Below are 17,319 nucleotides of genomic sequence, written 5' to 3'. Positions count from 1 at the left end.
AAAATGGCAAAATGTTTATAGGCTTGATAATGTAATTTTCCCTCTAGAATACTAGTGTAAGCTAATAGGTTAAGGAGGTATAATGAGGCTCTTTACCAATCTTACTTTTTGCTTTTATGACTATCAAAACTGTGCCTCTCAGCTGGGCATGGTGGCTGATGCCTGTAATCCCATCATTTTGAGAGGCTGAGGCAGACAGATCAACTGAGGTCAGGAGTTTGAGACCAGCCTGGCCAACACGGCAAAACCCCATCTCTACTAAGAATACAAAAATTAGCCAGGTGTGGTGGCAGGCATCTGTAGTCCCAGCTACTCAGGAGGCTAAGGTGGGAGAATCGCTTGAACCTGGGAAGTGGAGGTTGCAGTGAGCCAAGATTAAGCCATTACACTCCCAGCTTGGGTTAGTGACAGAGTGAGACGTTGCCTCAAAAATAAAACAAAACAAAAAAAAAACCCCAAAAAACTGTACCTCATGAATAGTTTACTCATTGCTTGGTAGTAAAGGATTTCATGTTCCTGAATAATTTTTGTATTTTATTTGCATCTTGATGTTTGATTAGTTTTTGATGCCTAGATAGATAATACTGTCTACCATAACATATTTTTTTTATATATAATATTTATAAATTATATAATTTTTATAAAATTATATGTACCATATATAATTTTTTTAGTTTATGAAAGCTATAAATACACATATTTCCTGTAGACTACTTATGCTATAGTAAGTACAATAAGCAAAATATGAAGCCCATCCTTACCTGAGCACTCAACCTCTTCCTCTCCTTGGACCCAGAAGTGTCAAGTATTTCTAATGTTGCATTTCTCTGTCTCCCACCCTGTCTTTCCCTCCCTTCCTTCCAAGATAGCAGTTTTTCTTTGTACAGTTCATTTTGAAGAACTGCATTTCAACATAAATACACACATTGATAATTTTAAATGAATTTATATTCAGAAAGTACTTTTCCTCCCTATAATTTAGTGTCTCAAAATCTAAGGAAAAGTGTCTTTTGGAGCCAGTAAGGTGCCTCTAAGTTCAAATTCTTTGATTTACAATCACCAGGTTTATAATTTTGTTGGCCTTCTCTTTAATAAAAAGGGAAACAGACAAAAATTGAGGAATATGAAGGTGTATTTATCACCACATGCCAACAACCTCTTTTGCGTTTTAATTTAATTCTGATTACCTGGGTCTGACACCCTTGTGATAGCTTCAAGCAAAACTATGACTGAGGAAACAGGAAAATAATAATAAGCAAAAGGTAAAGCGAACAAACAAAAACATTCACCTTGTAGGAACTGACGAAAACCCTGGGAGTTTTATTACCTGGAATGTTTGCTGATCTTATCGGCAGACACAAAGGAATAAAGTGTTCATGCTGACATACTTCTTGAAGAAAATCAAATTTATACTGGCACAAGGTCTGAAAGAGAGGCAAACTAAATGACTATCACTTACAAACCAAGAAAGTGACTAAAAACAAATAAACAAACAAACAAAATCTGCACTTGAATCTTATCCCTAAAAAGAAAAAGTAGTTACTGTATACTTGTGGAACCACTAGGTAATTAAGTTGAAAGGATTTTGTCCCCTCTGAACTGTAGTAGTTAAGCTCCCTAGTTTTGGAGACTGGTCCAGGCCTTCTCAGGAAATAATCCCATTTGTAACCTATATGTAGCCTCTATGAGATAAGTTCCTACTGAGTCATATTTTTTAGTTTCTTTTAGCATACATCATAATTCATTTATTCAGAAAAAAATCCTGCTGTAACACATCCACAAAATTCTCTCAAAGACTTTACTCAGATAGTGAAACAGACCTCTATAATGAGTTCCTACCATTCAGAGCTAAGGAAGACAATGGTGCCCATCACCTAAAATTAGGGTGGAACTCTGTATGCCACATGTTCTCATAGTATATTATTTAATTCCACTTTCCTTCCTGCCCTTGCAAATAGGTCTGTCTTCCCAATAACGTTTGAGTTAGACAGAGATAAATGGAATCCAGGCATGGTCAAAGTCTACTGTAACACAGGAGTCAATAATAGCCACATCAGTAGGAAAAATTAGCATGTTCCTAACTGTTCTATGTTTTAAGACTAAGTTCAATCATCATCATTATGTTCACTAATCTCAGCTCACAAAATAAAATATATCCCATTTACTCAGATATTTTAGAATTATATCTTGTGCCAACTTCAGTTAATAATTTAACATACTGCCATTTCAAAAAGGACAGTATTTGACTTAAACCTTTGTACATTAAAGTGAACAGGAGCATTATTAAATTATATGTTAATTATTTTACATTGAGAACATTCTGTTTGGTCTTTGAAAAAATGTATAAGTTAGGTCTGCTGCAATTAAATTGATATTCTGCAAATTTCATGCATGACAGGAGCACAAATGAAGAATATCCTTTCAAAAATGTTTAGAGAAAGAATTGGATTTTCAAAACCAAATGACATATAATCAGGTAACTCCTCTGGTCAAAAGTAAATCTCCACTGCACCCCATCTCCCCAAAAATAATGTTTAAGCAGGTAAGCATGACATGAAAGCCTGTAAGAATCTTATTATTTATTTTTGGCTGGTCTAAATCTATTGCTCTTTTCAAATACCTACATAATTTCCCCTTGAGGACTGACCTCCCTCACCAAAGGTTAATAGAGAATTATTAATTCAGATGCCCTGTCTTCTTTCCTTAAGAGGCAAGCATGTGACCCAAAGCAGGTCCACACACTTTCTCTATGGAAGGTGAATCTGAAGCAGTGTGTTGAGGGAAAAAATGGCTTCAGTTGATTCATTTAAGCAGATGCAGCAGCACCCTCGCCAAATGATTCTTCATTTGCAATTATCATTAGGTCCCACATAATATTTTGGTGAACAATAGACCACATATACAATGGTGGCCCCATTCAATGAGAACGGAATTATATAATGGAGTAGTATATATATCATCTGGGTTTGTGTAAGTACACTCTATGATAGTCACACAGTGACAAAATTGCCTACCAATGCTTTTCTCAGTACGTGTCTCTGTCATTAAGTGACGCACGACTGTATTCCTGTGCTTGAAAGGGCTTGGCCCCTGCTCTTTTCAGAGCCTGCTTCTGTAGCTGCTTCATAAATGCTATTTACTCCCAATATCTTTCCAGTAAATTCCCTTTTGCTCAAATTGGAGTCAGTTTCTGTTGCTTGCAACCCAAAGAACAGTAACTGATCCAACTTTCATGATCTGGCCCGTTTCCCGTCTTAGTTCCCTCCAGCACATGCCATAACCATAGCTCAGTGGTTCTCAAACCTGAGAGTGCATAAGAATCACCTGGAAGTCCTGTTAAAACAGATTTCTGGGCTCCATTGGCAGCAGTTCAGTTCCCAGGTGATGCTACTCACTGGTTTAGGAACCACTGATCTAGAGTTTTCTTTACATCTCCCCAACATACATCCCTATTTGGGTAGGACGGTCAACTGTCCTAAGTTGCCGAGGACTTAAAAGTTTCCAGGGAAGTAGGATTTTTCAGTGCTAAAACCAAGTGAGTCTAGGGAAAACTGGACTGTAGGAATTGTAGCTGTAAAGAGTCATTCTATTTACCACCCACAGAAAATGAAATAAAATGTAAACACTTTCATTCCATTCTGCTTTGTCCCCACTGAGGAAGGACTTGGGAGGCACACTTTAAAAGGCTGCCTCTCCTTGGCATAGAAATTACTTTCTGATACAGAGAATGGGTAGGTTAATGATTTAAGCAGATATCCACAGAGACTACTTATTTATTTACTATGCCGTAGTTTAGAAAGCAATCACTCCTGTACATGATTCTTACCTTGAGGTCACCGGAGGAGAACATGCTAATGTAATTGTTGACCATCCTAAACACATATCCTCGGTCCATAAATGTAAAGCAGCGCTAAAAAAGATAAAATCCTAAACTCAAACACTTTTATTTGAATCATTAAAGAGTTTAGAATATATGATTAAATATATTGAAGTAAAATAACATTGAACTAAATGCGTTGTATAATTATTTAAAAAATCTCAAAAATATGTTTAAGCAGCCATCCACATATGACACCTAAAAGAACTAAAATTTATATTAAATGAAAATAGAAATGAGGCAATATACTAACAGAGTAATTAATAGGTACATTTAAAATTCAGAAGAATACAAAGAAAAATTGAAAGGAAAAACAAAATGAAAATATAAATGAACAAAACAGAAAGTTACAAATCTATATTTATTAATTTAATAAAATGTCACTGGAGCTTTACAATAAAATATTATAGCCCCTACTTTTTTAATATAGAAAGCTTTAGTTTTTGGTTTTCTACTTTTTTAACCTCTTAGTTACATTTTATTTATATTTTTTGGTAATTCAATTTCACACTTTTGGTGTTGTAGATCTTCTCCTGTACACACTGGGTAGAGATGGGTAAGGAAAGCCTTTTAAATTTCACTGGCCCCTTTAAACAGAGTAGCTCCTCTCCTTATCAGCTGAGGAAGCTTGCATTTAAAGGCCGAAGGAAGGAGATCCTACGATTTCTATCCGTGAGCTGCTCACTACCTTTCTTATTCTGTGGTCAGGTTCTCTTTAGTATCTCAAGGAGAGTCTTAAACTGTAAGTAGGCTTGGAGGAGCACTTGGTTTTTCTCCAAAAGACAGATGGTCATGTAACCAGTAACCAAGCTACCATGGTCAAAGACTGCACAGGCCAAGTGTGGAGCAGGAGGCAGGGACCACAGTTACCAACGTTGGATCTGGGGAGGCACTAGAGCAGATGTTTCCCATAGCGGATCTGTGGCTCATCACTTGGTGTGTGTCTCATTCTATTCACCTGCGTGGGTGTGAGTAAACATGTGGCTTAGGAAAATTTCACAGCTGGTGTGGAGTGTGGAGTGCTTCTTTCTTGTCCAAAGAGTTCAAGATGGTCCATTAAAATGGTTTTGCATTTCTTGGGTCTCTCCTCAATTTTAATCACAGCTCTCTTTTCTCAGACAGGACTACACATAAAATCTTGCTTTAGAGAGTGGACCAAGTGAAAAGTCTCCCCTTGAAATATACCTGTGTGTAAACAAGAGCTATTTTCTCCAAAGACGTTCTTCAAATTGTTAGATCATTTATATTGTTGTTTTGTTTTTCCTTTCAATTTTTCTTTGCTTTCTTCTGAATTTTTAAATGTACCTATTCATGACTATGTTAGTACATTGCCTTATCTGTATTTTCATTTTAAATATGAATTTTAGTTCTTTCAATAATTCTTCATTCAGTAAAAAGTAAATGGCTTCCGAGTCCTCAGATATCTCAATAGAATAGTGGGAGAGAGGTAGACACCACAGTATAACCATAGGCTAAAAAGACAGACCCGAAGTGGGAGGGAAGATGGAAATGGGCTTTGGTGCCTTTTGCCCTGAGCTGGCTCCTGGCACCTGTGTCCAGTCCTCCCAGGCTCTCCATTTACAGGAGGAAGTCCCAACCTGGCCACCCTTGGAATATCAGGGGGCCCTGGTCTCATCTTGCAGAGGAGAGGAAGACCACCCAGCACATCTCTAGGCTCTGGAAACTTCCTAAGAAAGGGAAAAAGAAAGAAGCCCTGGGGAAGTCTTTGGTGAAGATTTAGGGCAGTTTGACTCCATGGAGGAGGGACTGGCGAGTCTCCTCTCTGAGCTAGTCCAGAGTAGGGATGTCGACTGCCACATCCTGGAGCCTACGGCAGCTACTCTGCACATCAGACCTGTGAACTTTGAAGGAGACCTGTCTCCAGCACTCATAAATGGGAATTGTGGGGGAGAAGGCAGTGTTGTGGAGTAGAAGAATCAAGTTGACGTTTCTTGACTGTGAAGAAAGATTTTCCATGTGGTCAGCTTGGTATCCTCTTTCCAAGGGGAAGTGCGGGAGAAAGGGGGTCATTCCTAGGGTGAAAGATCTGCAGAGTCAGCTCTCTTCCTGTAAAAAGCCCTCCCTCAGGTCAAGCTTTATCAAGTATGTTACTCTTGTCCTGGGCCCCCTGAGTCTGGTCCATCCTAGCATCTTTCTGACCCCCAGGGGCAGTGGCTGCTTGCTTATGGCTGAGGCCTGGAGGGGCCTCTCTGATTTTAAGATAATTTATATTCATCTTTTATATTTATAGGAAATAAATTATATCAGGCTTTGGTAAACTATGGCCCATGGGCCAAATCTGCCCCACTGCCAGTTTTTTTTTTTTTAATAAAAGTTTTACTGGAACACAGTCACACTCAATCCATTACATATTGTGTGTGGTGAATTGTCTATTACTGTTTTTGTGCTGCAGTCACAGAGTTGGGTAGCTGTGGCAGAGACTGTATGGCTCATGAAGTTGAAAATATTTCGTATTTGGCTCTTTACATAAAAAGTATGCAGACTGTTAATTTAGAGGATAACTTATACCCTACCAAGCTCTTTCTCAGTTTGATTGAATAAATGACGGGCCAAATATTCTAAATCACCTGTTAAAATATATTACAATAAAAACTTTATTTTATTTCGCCAATTGTGAGAGCAATGAGAATTTTACTCTACAATTGGTTTGGAGATGAGTTAGGAACTTCCACATTTCAAAACAAACCACCTGAATGTTTTGTCCCTTCCTTACATAATTTACAAAACCACTGCCCACCCCCCCCCCCAGCCTCCGTTTTCTTTTTCACCTTGGACGCTTTTCCTTTGCCCCCGTTTTAGACCATTAGCTCATGTGCCAGCGGCAGCAAATTTCGCACCGAGGAGCTCTATGGAAAACATTCATTTATTCCAAAGCACAGGCTATTTAAGCCAAGTAGAGTAGATATGAAGGAGTTTCCCTTTTCAGAGACTCGCTTATCCGTCTTTGTCTGCTGTTTAGAGAGAAATACCACAGATGTCTCTTTAAATATAGTTTGCTAAAAAACCAAGTCTCTCTCTAATATTAGGTGATTTTCAAATGGTTTTCAAAAGCTCATTGAAACAAAGCAGTGGTCAGTCAGGCGAATGGGCTGGAAGATACGGCTATCTGATCAGGAAAATAAAAATCGGAATGAGTCTGCCTTTGTTACCATCTTGGTATTGTGCTTCATACAAAGAGTATCTAAATAGGTATGCTCAGATAAGTAGAGCTGTGATCCAGGTGGGTGGCAGAAAGAAAAATGACAAACGCTTCATTAATTTGAATCCTATCTACTTGACTGAGAGAACAGTTGGGAGATGTACAAGTTTTTTGGTATAATTGCTGAAAAAATATTACTTTCCCGGGATGTAGGGTAAGGGAGGCTACCTTTTCATGTAGAACATTTTTATATGTCCACACACTGATTCCCAGAAGTTCTTCTTGATTCTTGGAAACCAACTTTAAACAACCCATGGAGTTACAATATTTTAATTGTTAAATTCCAACGTCGACTAATTCACAGTATTTGATTACTAATGTAGACTTCAATACAAAAAGAGGTAGCAGCCATTTGAAGCCCCAGTTGAGCAAATAACTATTGTTTGCTGGAAATAAAAGACATTTATGATGTCAGCACTGGAAGTGGGCTGTGCTGAGCGGTTGAAAACCCAAAGTCCAGTTCATTGGTATCGCACCAAATGACTACGTTCGGTTTTACATTTTCAAAAATTACTTTATTTTCCTTTCTTTTTCTAGCTACTAGTTCAAATGATTCATCCAATAAGTGTTCCAAAATGATTTTTTAAAAAATTTTATGTGTCAAATAAATGCCATTAAAACTTTAAATTAGAAATAAGGAGGGTAACTACGGAGTCTTCTCCCTTTTTAAGAGACTTGCTTATTTGTCATTTTTTTGCAGTTTAGGGAAGAATATTTCAGATGTTGCTTTCAATATATTTTATTTACAAACTGGACTACATATAATTATTTCTAAGTTTCCTAGTAAACTACTAGCATAGCAATAAACCTTATTCTCATAGGTCTTAAAATGTGGTAGAAAACTACAGTAATTCCCCCTCCCCTTTTAAAACTCTTCCCTTTTAACATTTATGATTCTTGTCTCTTTCTGGAAGCAAGAAAAAATTAAAAACCAGAGGCAAAACCTTGAATGAAAAAATAAATTCAGGATAAGAACACATATAATGTATAATTTGAAATAGTTTTTAACATATTAAAAAAGAAATTAGGCTGGATTAAAACACGCCAGTGACAGGTTGGGCTCATTTTCCACTTCTGTAGGCTCTTAACTATGTATTATTAGTATTTATTTATACATTCTCACACCCATCCACATGTTCTGGTGACTACCATTAAGAAACAAGTCGAGTGACTTCATAAAGGTTACAGTAGTCAGGAGTTAGACAAAAGAAGGAGGCACAGAAAACTATTATCTTTCTAATTGCGTGCATTATCTTTAAATGATATACTGTAATTACGTATCTTAGTTTTTTCTTTGACTCTGCATTTTTTTCTCTCAGTTCAATATAAATGGTTGTAACTCAATGACATATAACTAATTTCCATACATACCCAGTTTAGTAAGTAATGACTCAATACTTTGATACTTTTCCTTTCATGCAATCAGTGTGATCTTTTCATCATGTAAAAAAGAGCCTGGGTCGAGCTTGGTGGTTTACACCTGTCATCCCAGCACTTTAGGGGGCCAATCGCTTGAGCTCGGGAGTTTAAGACCAGCCTGAGGGCCGGGCGCGGTGGCTCACGCCTGTAATCCCAGCACTTTGGGAGGCCGAGGCGGGTGGATCACGAGGTCAAGAGATCGAGACCATCCTGGTCAACATGGTGAAACCCCATCTCTACTAAAACTGCAAAAAATTAGCTGGGCATGGTGGCGCGTGCCTGTAATCCCAGCTACTCAGGAGGCTGAGGCAGGAGAATTGCCTGAACCCAGGAGGCGGAGGTTGCGGTGAGCCGAGATCGCCCCATTGCACTCCAGCCTGGGTAACAAGAGCGAAACTCCGTCTCAAAAAAAAAAAAGACCAGCCTGGGCTACGAGGCAAAACTCTGTCTCTACAAAAAATGCAAAAATTAGCCAGGTTTGGTGGTGTGTGCCTGTGGTCCTAGCTACTCGGGAAGCTAAGGTGGGAGGAGCACCTGAGCCCAGGGAGGTCAAGTATGCAGTGAGCCATGATCATGCCACTGAGCTCCAGCTTGGATGACAGCATGAGAGCCTGTCGAAAGAAAAGAAAAGAAAAGAAAAAGAGAGAGACTGGCTATAATAAACAAAAATGCTAAATTCCTGAAGGTTTTCCCAAAGTGGCTATTTGGTATCACTGTCAGAGCCAAAGCCATTATACCATCACTTTCCAGGGCAAAAATGCCCAAGAGAATAATATTGCTGTAGTGCAGCTTCCCCTTTAAAAATTTCATTTTTCTCTTTAAATATATTTAGAAGTACTATAATTTGATTACATTTAAATGGATACTTTCCCCTAACCTTAGCCTTTATTCGTTAAGACTTCAAATTGGAAAAAAAAAAAATTAAAAAATATTTCAAGGAGGAAAGATGTAAAAATGGAAGTTTTCATCTAACAGTGATAGTTTTGGCTTTTCATCATACATGAAGATGCGAACCGGTAAACGTTTAGACTGTCTTGCATCCACTCACATGGGGCCCTGAATAGAACTGTGACCTCATATAACTGTACCTTGAGAAATCTGGCAACGCTGTGGTTTGCCCTTCTTGTTTCTTCAAGTGCATCCTTGTATTTCCAAATCACATGGTCGGATAGGACCATGACAAGATTGTCCAATTCATTTTGGTAAGATTCAGGAAATCTCTGAGGCCGGGGAAGCTAAGGAAAGAGCAGATTATTTCTTTATAAGGTGGCAAGTAAAATATTAAGCTGAGGAGGTATAAACTGAAAGATTTACTTTATTTTATATATCATCAAATAAAAAGAATCCTTTTGAAAACTTGAAAGTAAAAATAAAATAGAAGTCTTTTAATTTCTAGGTCATGATTGCCATCAATTTAATTTAATGCTTCCTTCGATTTTAGTCAATAAAATTTTCATTTCATAATAAAAGTCAATCATAACAAATATTAACTGCAAACTATTGAAACAATGTAGCAATGTACAAAGTAAACCATGAACATTTTCTGTGACTTCTTAAATCTTACTTCTCCTCCTCTCCCTCTCAGGGAATAACTACTATTAATGGTTTAATGAACATTACTCCAGATTTTTTGACATGTAGTTCTCTATTTCATTTAAAAATAAATTATTTTGGACTGGCATGGTGGCTCAAGCCTGTAATCCCAGCACTTTGGGAGGCCGAAGTGGGTGGATCACCTGAGGTCAGGAGTTCAAGACAAGCCTGACCAACATGGTGAAACCCCATCTCTATGCAAACACAAAAATTAGCTGAGGCATGAAGCTGGGTGCCTGCAATCCCAGCTACTTGGAGGGCTAAGGTGGGAAAATCACTTGAACCTAGGAGGTAGAGGTTTCAGTGAGCCGAGATCGCGACATTGCACTCCAACCTGGGTGACAAAGTGAGACTCTGTCTCAAAACAAAACAAAACAAAAAACCCACATCAATTAATTTGACTTTTAAAACTAGGAATTCCCTCAATAAACAACTCTAAGAAATTAATAAATGAATAACTGAATGAGTACAGATATTGGTTTGAAATGTCCTCTGATGTGTGGTGAGCCCCAGCTAGTCTTAACTCCCTAGTCCCAGTATATGCTGCAGTTAAGAGGCACCAGTGGGACCTCACAAGTCAAGATAAAGAAGGGCTTGGCTGTGAGATGACATTGCATCCACTGAATAAGGCTTTATAGATCCCAAAAGACCATTTCAGGTCCGGAAATCCATCCCTCCTGTTTGGACTCCTGCACATGAGGGGAACATTTGGGACAGCTGAGTTCTTCCATCTCAGCCTCTGCTTTCCTCTTCCTCTTCCTCTTCCTCCCCCTCCCCCCACCTCCTCCTCCTCCTCCTCCTTCTCCTTCTTCTTCTTCACAGACTCTTTCTGTGTTACCCAGGCTGGAGTGCAATGGTGTGATCTCAGCTCACTGCAACCTCCGCCTCCTAGGTTCAAGTGATTCTCCCACCTCAGCCTCTCAAGTAGCTGGGACTACAGCCATCCACCTGTAGTCCATGCCCAGCTAATTTTTGTATTTTTAGTAGTGATGGGTTTTGCCATGTTGGCCAGGTTGGTCTTGAACTCCTGACCTCAAGTGATCCACTTGCCTCAGCCTCCCAAAGTGCTAGGATTAAAAGTGTGAGCTTACTTCTTGATAAGATTCATTCATCTTTACAAGTTGGCTTTAAAAATTAGACGCAGACACATTTTCACTGTAGATAGAAAAATGGAATTTAGAATCACACCGAACCATGTATTTCTAAATTGTGAGCACCCAGCCTTCCGTTCTGCAAGAATAAAAATCATGAAGGCTGAAGTTACAGGAGTTGTATGAAACAGATTTAATGGAATTTAATGTGATGTTTGAGCTGGATTAGACTGGCTTCTATTTTTTTTTGAGACAGAGTTTTGCTCTGTTGCCCAGGCTGGAGTGCAGTGGCATGATCCTGGCTCACTGCAACCTCCGCCTCCCAAGTTCAAGCAATTCTCTGCCTCAGCCTCGCTAGTAGCTGGAATTATAGGCACGTGCCACCACGCCCAGAAAATTTTTGTATTTTTAGTAGAGATGGGATTTCACCATCTTGGCCAGGCTGGTCTTGAACTCCTGACCTTGTGACCCACCTACCTTGGCTTCCCGAAGTGCTGAGATTATAGGCGTGAACCGCCTTGCCTGGCCAGGCTGGATTCTATGTTTAAGCCACGTTACCAGGACACCACTGCCTGGATATTTTGAAAACCTCATGGTTACTCTATATACTTAAAGTTTATTGTTGAAATCAAATAAATTAACAAGTAATAAGCTTAGCTCATTTGATCACATATAGCATTTTTAAAATTCTCCTCCATACAACTTGGTAAACAACCTACAAAAAGCAGCAATCACCTTTTAAAGAATCAAAGCACAATTTTAGTTTCCTCTTCTCATTTTGTTAGTCCTCTCAAATTCATTAAGCACATCATGCCTACATTTTCCCCACATGCATATGCATGAATGCCTTGGACTTTAACATTCCATTTCTTCCCTCCTCTTTACCCTTTCTTCTCAAAGTCTTCTTGTGGTCTCTCTCACTCTGAACCCAAAGATGTCTGTCTAATAAATAGAGAAGTACTTGTAAAACTGTTTTCCAGAAGTATACCCTAAAGACTTGAGGTGAAAGAATTCCTGCACCAGAGATTGTGAATTTTTTGTCTCAGGACAAGTGATGAAGGGAGAGAGATGGTGGCACACTTCCCAAGCTGCAGAGCTGGACCACCACGAATCTGAGCTATAGCATGGCAACGTCAAGAGGAATAGGCTCAGAATGCATGGGCAGAACTGTAGGCATTTGGGAATTTCGTTAGAAACAAGGAGGATGATGGGAAACAAAAGGTTTAATGAGCTACTAGAGAATAGCGTTGAGAAGACATTCAGTGGTTCCCAGGAAATTGTTTTTGTTTTTTGTTTTGTTTTGTTTTTCTGAGACAGAGTCTCAGTGGGTTGCACCCTGACAGAAGTGCAGTGGCGTGATCTCAGCTCACTGCAACCTCCACCTCCTGGGTTCAAGCATTCTTGTGCCTCAGCCTCCTGAGTAGCTGGGATTACAGGTGCACGCCACCAGATCCAGCTAACTTTTATATTTTTAGTAGAGACAAGGTTTTGTCATTTTGGCCCAGGCTAGTCTGGAACTCCTGACCTCAGGTGATCCGCACACCTTGGTCTCCCAAAGTGCTGGGATTATAGGCATAAGCCACTGCACCCAGCCATTCCCAGGAAATTGGAACTCAACATTGGCCAAGAGGCAATGTGAATTCCAATCTGCCTAACCACATTGCACCTCTCAGAGGACTAAACCAGATATTTCCACTGACTTCCTCAAATCTCCCACACTTACTCCTTGGATGTCGGAAATTCCTTTAATAGTGGAGAAAGCCATTCACTTGACAATTTAAAAAGAAAATACAAATAGCTTGGGAAAAGTTTATTGTGAATGCTTTGGTGTCAAATGATATTATCAGGGCCAGGCACAATGGCTCATGCCTGAAATCCCAGTATTTTGGGAGGCCAAGGTGAGCAGATCACTTGAGCCCAAGAGTTTGAGATGAGCCTGGGAAACATGGTGAAACCCCATTTTACTAACATATATATATATGTAAATTAGCGGGGCTTGGTGGCTGCACCTGTAGTCCCAGCTACTAGGGATGCTGAGGTGGGAGAATCACCTAAGTCTGGGAATTCAAGGCTGCAGTGAGCTACAATTGTACCACTGCACTCCAGCCTGGGCAATGGGAGTGAGACTCTGTCTCAAGGGGAAAAAAAATGGGCCAGGCGCGGTGGCTCATGCCAGTAATCTCAGCGCTTTGGGTTGCAGAGGTGGGTGGATCACCTGAGATCTGGAGTTCAAGACCAGTCTGGCCAACATGGTGAAACCCCATCGCTACTAAAAATACAAAAATTAACTGGGTGTGGTGGTGCATGCCTGTAGTCCTAGCTACTTGGGAGGCTGAGGCAGAAGAATCGCTTGAACCTGGGAAGTGGAGGTTGGAGTGAGCTGAGATCACATCATTGCACTCCAGTCTGGGTGACAAGAGTGAAACTCTGTCTCAAAGAAAAATGATATCAGGTCTTTTCCCACTGTGATGATTAGAGATAGCTAGAAAGTGGAAAGTGCAGGGCTCCTGAAGGAAAACTAGGCTGTGAGGGTTACCACTGAAAGGGGTCATGAAAAGCAAATTCAGTCAGGGAAGATAAACTGCTGGACACAATCATACTAGTTATGATCAGCTCATTTATTCTTAGGCTGCTCACAGGTGTGTTCTGTGACCTATCTATACAAGCAGATGCATATTGGTAGGAACCAGAAGAGAATTTTAGTCCAATCCGTTCTTTTTACAGAAGAGAAAACAGGCTGAGATGTCATTTTTATCAGCTAATAAGTTAGTGACAGAGCAGGAATTGCAATAGTGAGGTTTCCTGACCCCAATACAGCTTAATGACAGGGAGATATGAAATATTTTTATCTTTGCGTTAGATTTTCTCTCCCTCCCAGGTAGGAAGCTCTTATCTCCAGAAGTGGAGAGCAGATACAGCAGAAAAGCAAACATAAGACTCACAAGTTAAGAGTTATGGAACTCTACAGATGATTAAAGGTCCAGCAAGGCATTTCTGTCATACTAAGATCAAGGCCATGGTCAGAAAGACCCAGGGCCTGGGAGCATGGATGAGGACCTCTGGATGGATGACTCTGAGGAAGTGGTTCTGCACACACTTCCCTGAAGTCTCAGTGCTAGGAGAAGTTTAATTCCTCCTTAGTAAGTGTCAGCACTCTTCCCATGCAAGATGATATTGCAAAGATCTCTCCCTGCTAGAAATTAGGCAAACCCTTGGGGAGTTGTCCCGCCTCTCCTTTGGGTGATCAGGGCAATACCTGGGGGTTAAATCCTAGCTTAACCCAGCTGGGGACTTGCTTTCCTAATAAAGCAGGAAAGAGAATATACCCAAAGGGGTTAGAAAAATTAGCTATCATGTACCACCAGGCAGCAGGGCAGAACCTCTACAACTGGACATTGAGGATGTGGACCAGAATGTAAGGTTAGGTAACATTGACATGGGGGTGCTTTTTCAGAACACGGTATTAAATAAGAACTCACGGGATGAGTAACTCACTGCTAAGGGGGCTCTGAGAATCCTGGAGATGGCCTACTTTAAGTAAAGTGGAAATGTCTGAGTTGTCCTGGGAGAGGATAGAGGAAAAAATAAAGAGGTGGAGGGAGGTGGCTATGTGGGCATGGATATTAATTGAGACCGGAAGATCCATCAGTGTATCAAGCTCCCCAGAAAGGCCCAGAAGACAGCATGCCCCATGGCCACCAAGAAGGTGCTCGGGACCAACATTGTTAAGAAGGTCAGGGATGTTTCCCATCTGCTGGCAGGAGCGGCAGTCACAGCATTGGCTCATGAGCAGCCATGGGGATCAGGGATCACTAAAACAACGGAGGTTGTGCACTGTGCTTAATCTTCAGGAGCCAGGGGGCTGTGAGTATCATGACAAATAGCAAGACTATTGGGGAAGCCAAGAGGGACCGACTCTCAGGGAGTTGTAGAGCTGGTTAATGATGCCTGTAACTCCTAGGGACAAAACAGACAGCAACCAGCAATGGTGGTACATCATATTAACAAAGAAGGAAAGAATGGGCAAGTGGAAGATGATGTTCATTCCAATGAACAGTCATGGTTCCTTTCTCTGTTCCTGGCCCTGGGTCAGAATTCAGATCTGGTACACATTGACTGAAGAGGTGACGGGGTCCTTTCGGGGTCCCTAAAGGAAAGCCCCCTGTAACAATGCAGTAAGTACATACTGTAATGAGTCTATCAATTCTTCTCCAAAGGGCCCTGTAGCCATTTACTCAGGCTACTGTACACTGAGGAGAAGGGAATGTAGTTCAAGGACTGTTGGACACAAGATCTGAGTTGACACTGATATCCAGAAATGAAAAGCATCATCATGTCTGCCCTAAGAGAGTGGGGACTTACAGGGATTAAAAATGGAGTCCTGACTAAAGTTCTGTTAACAGTAGTTCCACTGGGTTCAAAGATCCCCTCAATAGTCATGTAACTGGTCCCAAATGTATAATTTGTATTAATAAAATTGGCATTTGAGGTAACCTTGCATGGGGTGCTTGGTCTGTGGCGGTATCCTAGTGGGGGAGGCCAGGTGGGAGCTTCTGACACTGCTTCTCTCCCACCAAAAGAGTAAATCAAACATCACTATACACCACCAGCCCCACCTCATGCAGCATTGTTCTGATTTACCCTCCAGATGGACAGGGGCAATGCCAGAGGTCTTCCCTTGGACTTACCCACAATGGGGGCTGTGAAAAATGTGTGGAGCTCAGGTGATCTACTTGGATGCTTTTTGGTCTTCCTTACTCTGTTGTAACTGTGAATGGTCACATGTACCAACTCTGGTGTCATAGAGTATGAGGACCAAAGGCTGAGACCACTCCAGAATGAGGGTTTGGGTCACATCACCAGGTGAGTCACTAAAACCTTCAGAGCTGCTAGCTAGAGTGAGAGGAATCTAGACAGAGAATTGAGGCAGGAGATGATGAGTAATATGTAGGCTCCTGAAAAGCCACGGCAGGGGCTGTAGTTAATCCCACCAGCATCCCTCTTGTAAGCTTCCTTTCAGGAAGAGAGGCCCATGGGAACTATGGGGAAGCAGATTCATGAATATGTCCAATATGTCATGCAAACTGTGGACTGTGGCAGCCAGGAATGCACATCGCTCAAATGTTCCTCCAAGACAGAATCTAGTGGGAGGAATATCAAGAGCTGCTGCATCTTGGGATCTACTCCAGCATTCATGCCAAGGCTACTCTCTCCCCAGGCTGCTCCCAGTCAATTGACTGAGCTTGTGCAGGTCCTGGAGTCAGATGGCCTCCCCAGTGCAGGGTTCCTCTAATGACTACTCTTTGCTCTCAGACTTCCCATCAACCCAGCTAAAACCTTATCACTGTGAGACTCTTCCTAGCCAATCCTCCTTCCTTCCCCCTTTTCATTCACAGGTATCAGACTTTCCCATTTCTTTTTCCTGTTCCTTTTGTCCTTTTGAGTTATTTCCCTCCAATACATCTTTTGCACTTCCAATATTGTCTTGGCATCTGCTTCTGAAGGGCCCTTGCTGACGTACACAATCATTTCTTCTTCTTACAAAGTAATTATCATAAATTGCTAAGGTTTACAAAGCAAATAAAGATGGAAATAATGACAGCATAATCATTAGTGTAATTGATGGACAATATTGTAAAAAATATTATAATATTATATTCCTTATGTTCTTACCTGGATTTTATTTGTGTCAATCAAGTGCTGTGCCATCGATTTTAGGATAATTGCAAAGAAGAACCAGGAATGCTGTTAGGAAAAAAAAGGCAACAAGATATTTATTATCCTATGGTAAAATAATGATAATGTTTTTCCTTGCAATATGTAATACTACAACATCGTTATGTTAAAATGTATTCTTTGAAACTAAATGAATTAGATCTGTAATATGTTCTCTATTATAGTGGGATGGTTTTTATTCCAAAGTGGAATAACAGAGAATATATTTTATTCCACTATAAAGTGGGATAAAAAGTTCTAGTGGTAAAAATAAATGTCAGACATTTCGGTTTCTCAATCCTCTCAAAAAACATTTAAACTAAAACAAGTTACCAGTTTACTTGGTATGACTGACTAAGCTGTTGTTTTGTGAAATATTTATTCATGGGATGTTATAATTATTT

At 40.3% G+C, this 17,319-nt stretch overlaps 1 protein-coding gene across 11 annotated transcripts in view; it reads right to left on the bottom strand.

The window, feature by feature from the left end:
• The window catches only part of DOCK10 (dedicator of cytokinesis 10), a 277,707-nt gene that overhangs the window by 47,613 nt on the left and 212,775 nt on the right, over positions 1 to 17,319 (bottom strand). For all 11 annotated transcript variants that reach the window (XM_017529018.2, XM_017529020.2, XM_017529013.2 and 8 more), the window contains exons 27-30: positions 16,874 to 16,945; positions 9,605 to 9,751; positions 3,827 to 3,910; positions 1,328 to 1,424 (exon numbers count right to left, since the gene is read on the bottom strand). In XM_017529018.2, coding sequence (XP_017384507.1) covers positions 1,328 to 1,424; positions 3,827 to 3,910; positions 9,605 to 9,751; positions 16,874 to 16,945 — 400 coding nt within the window. The remainder of the gene's footprint in view (positions 1 to 1,327; positions 1,425 to 3,826; positions 3,911 to 9,604; positions 9,752 to 16,873; positions 16,946 to 17,319) is intronic.

This window comes from Cebus imitator, unplaced genomic scaffold (genome assembly GCF_001604975.1).
Source record: "Cebus imitator isolate Cc_AM_T3 unplaced genomic scaffold, Cebus_imitator-1.0 Scaffold57, whole genome shotgun sequence".
Classification (NCBI taxonomy): Eukaryota; Metazoa; Chordata; class Mammalia; order Primates; family Cebidae; genus Cebus; species Cebus imitator.
The sequence above is the reverse complement of the archived record's forward strand: the minus strand, read 5'-3'. Positions and strand labels throughout refer to the sequence as shown.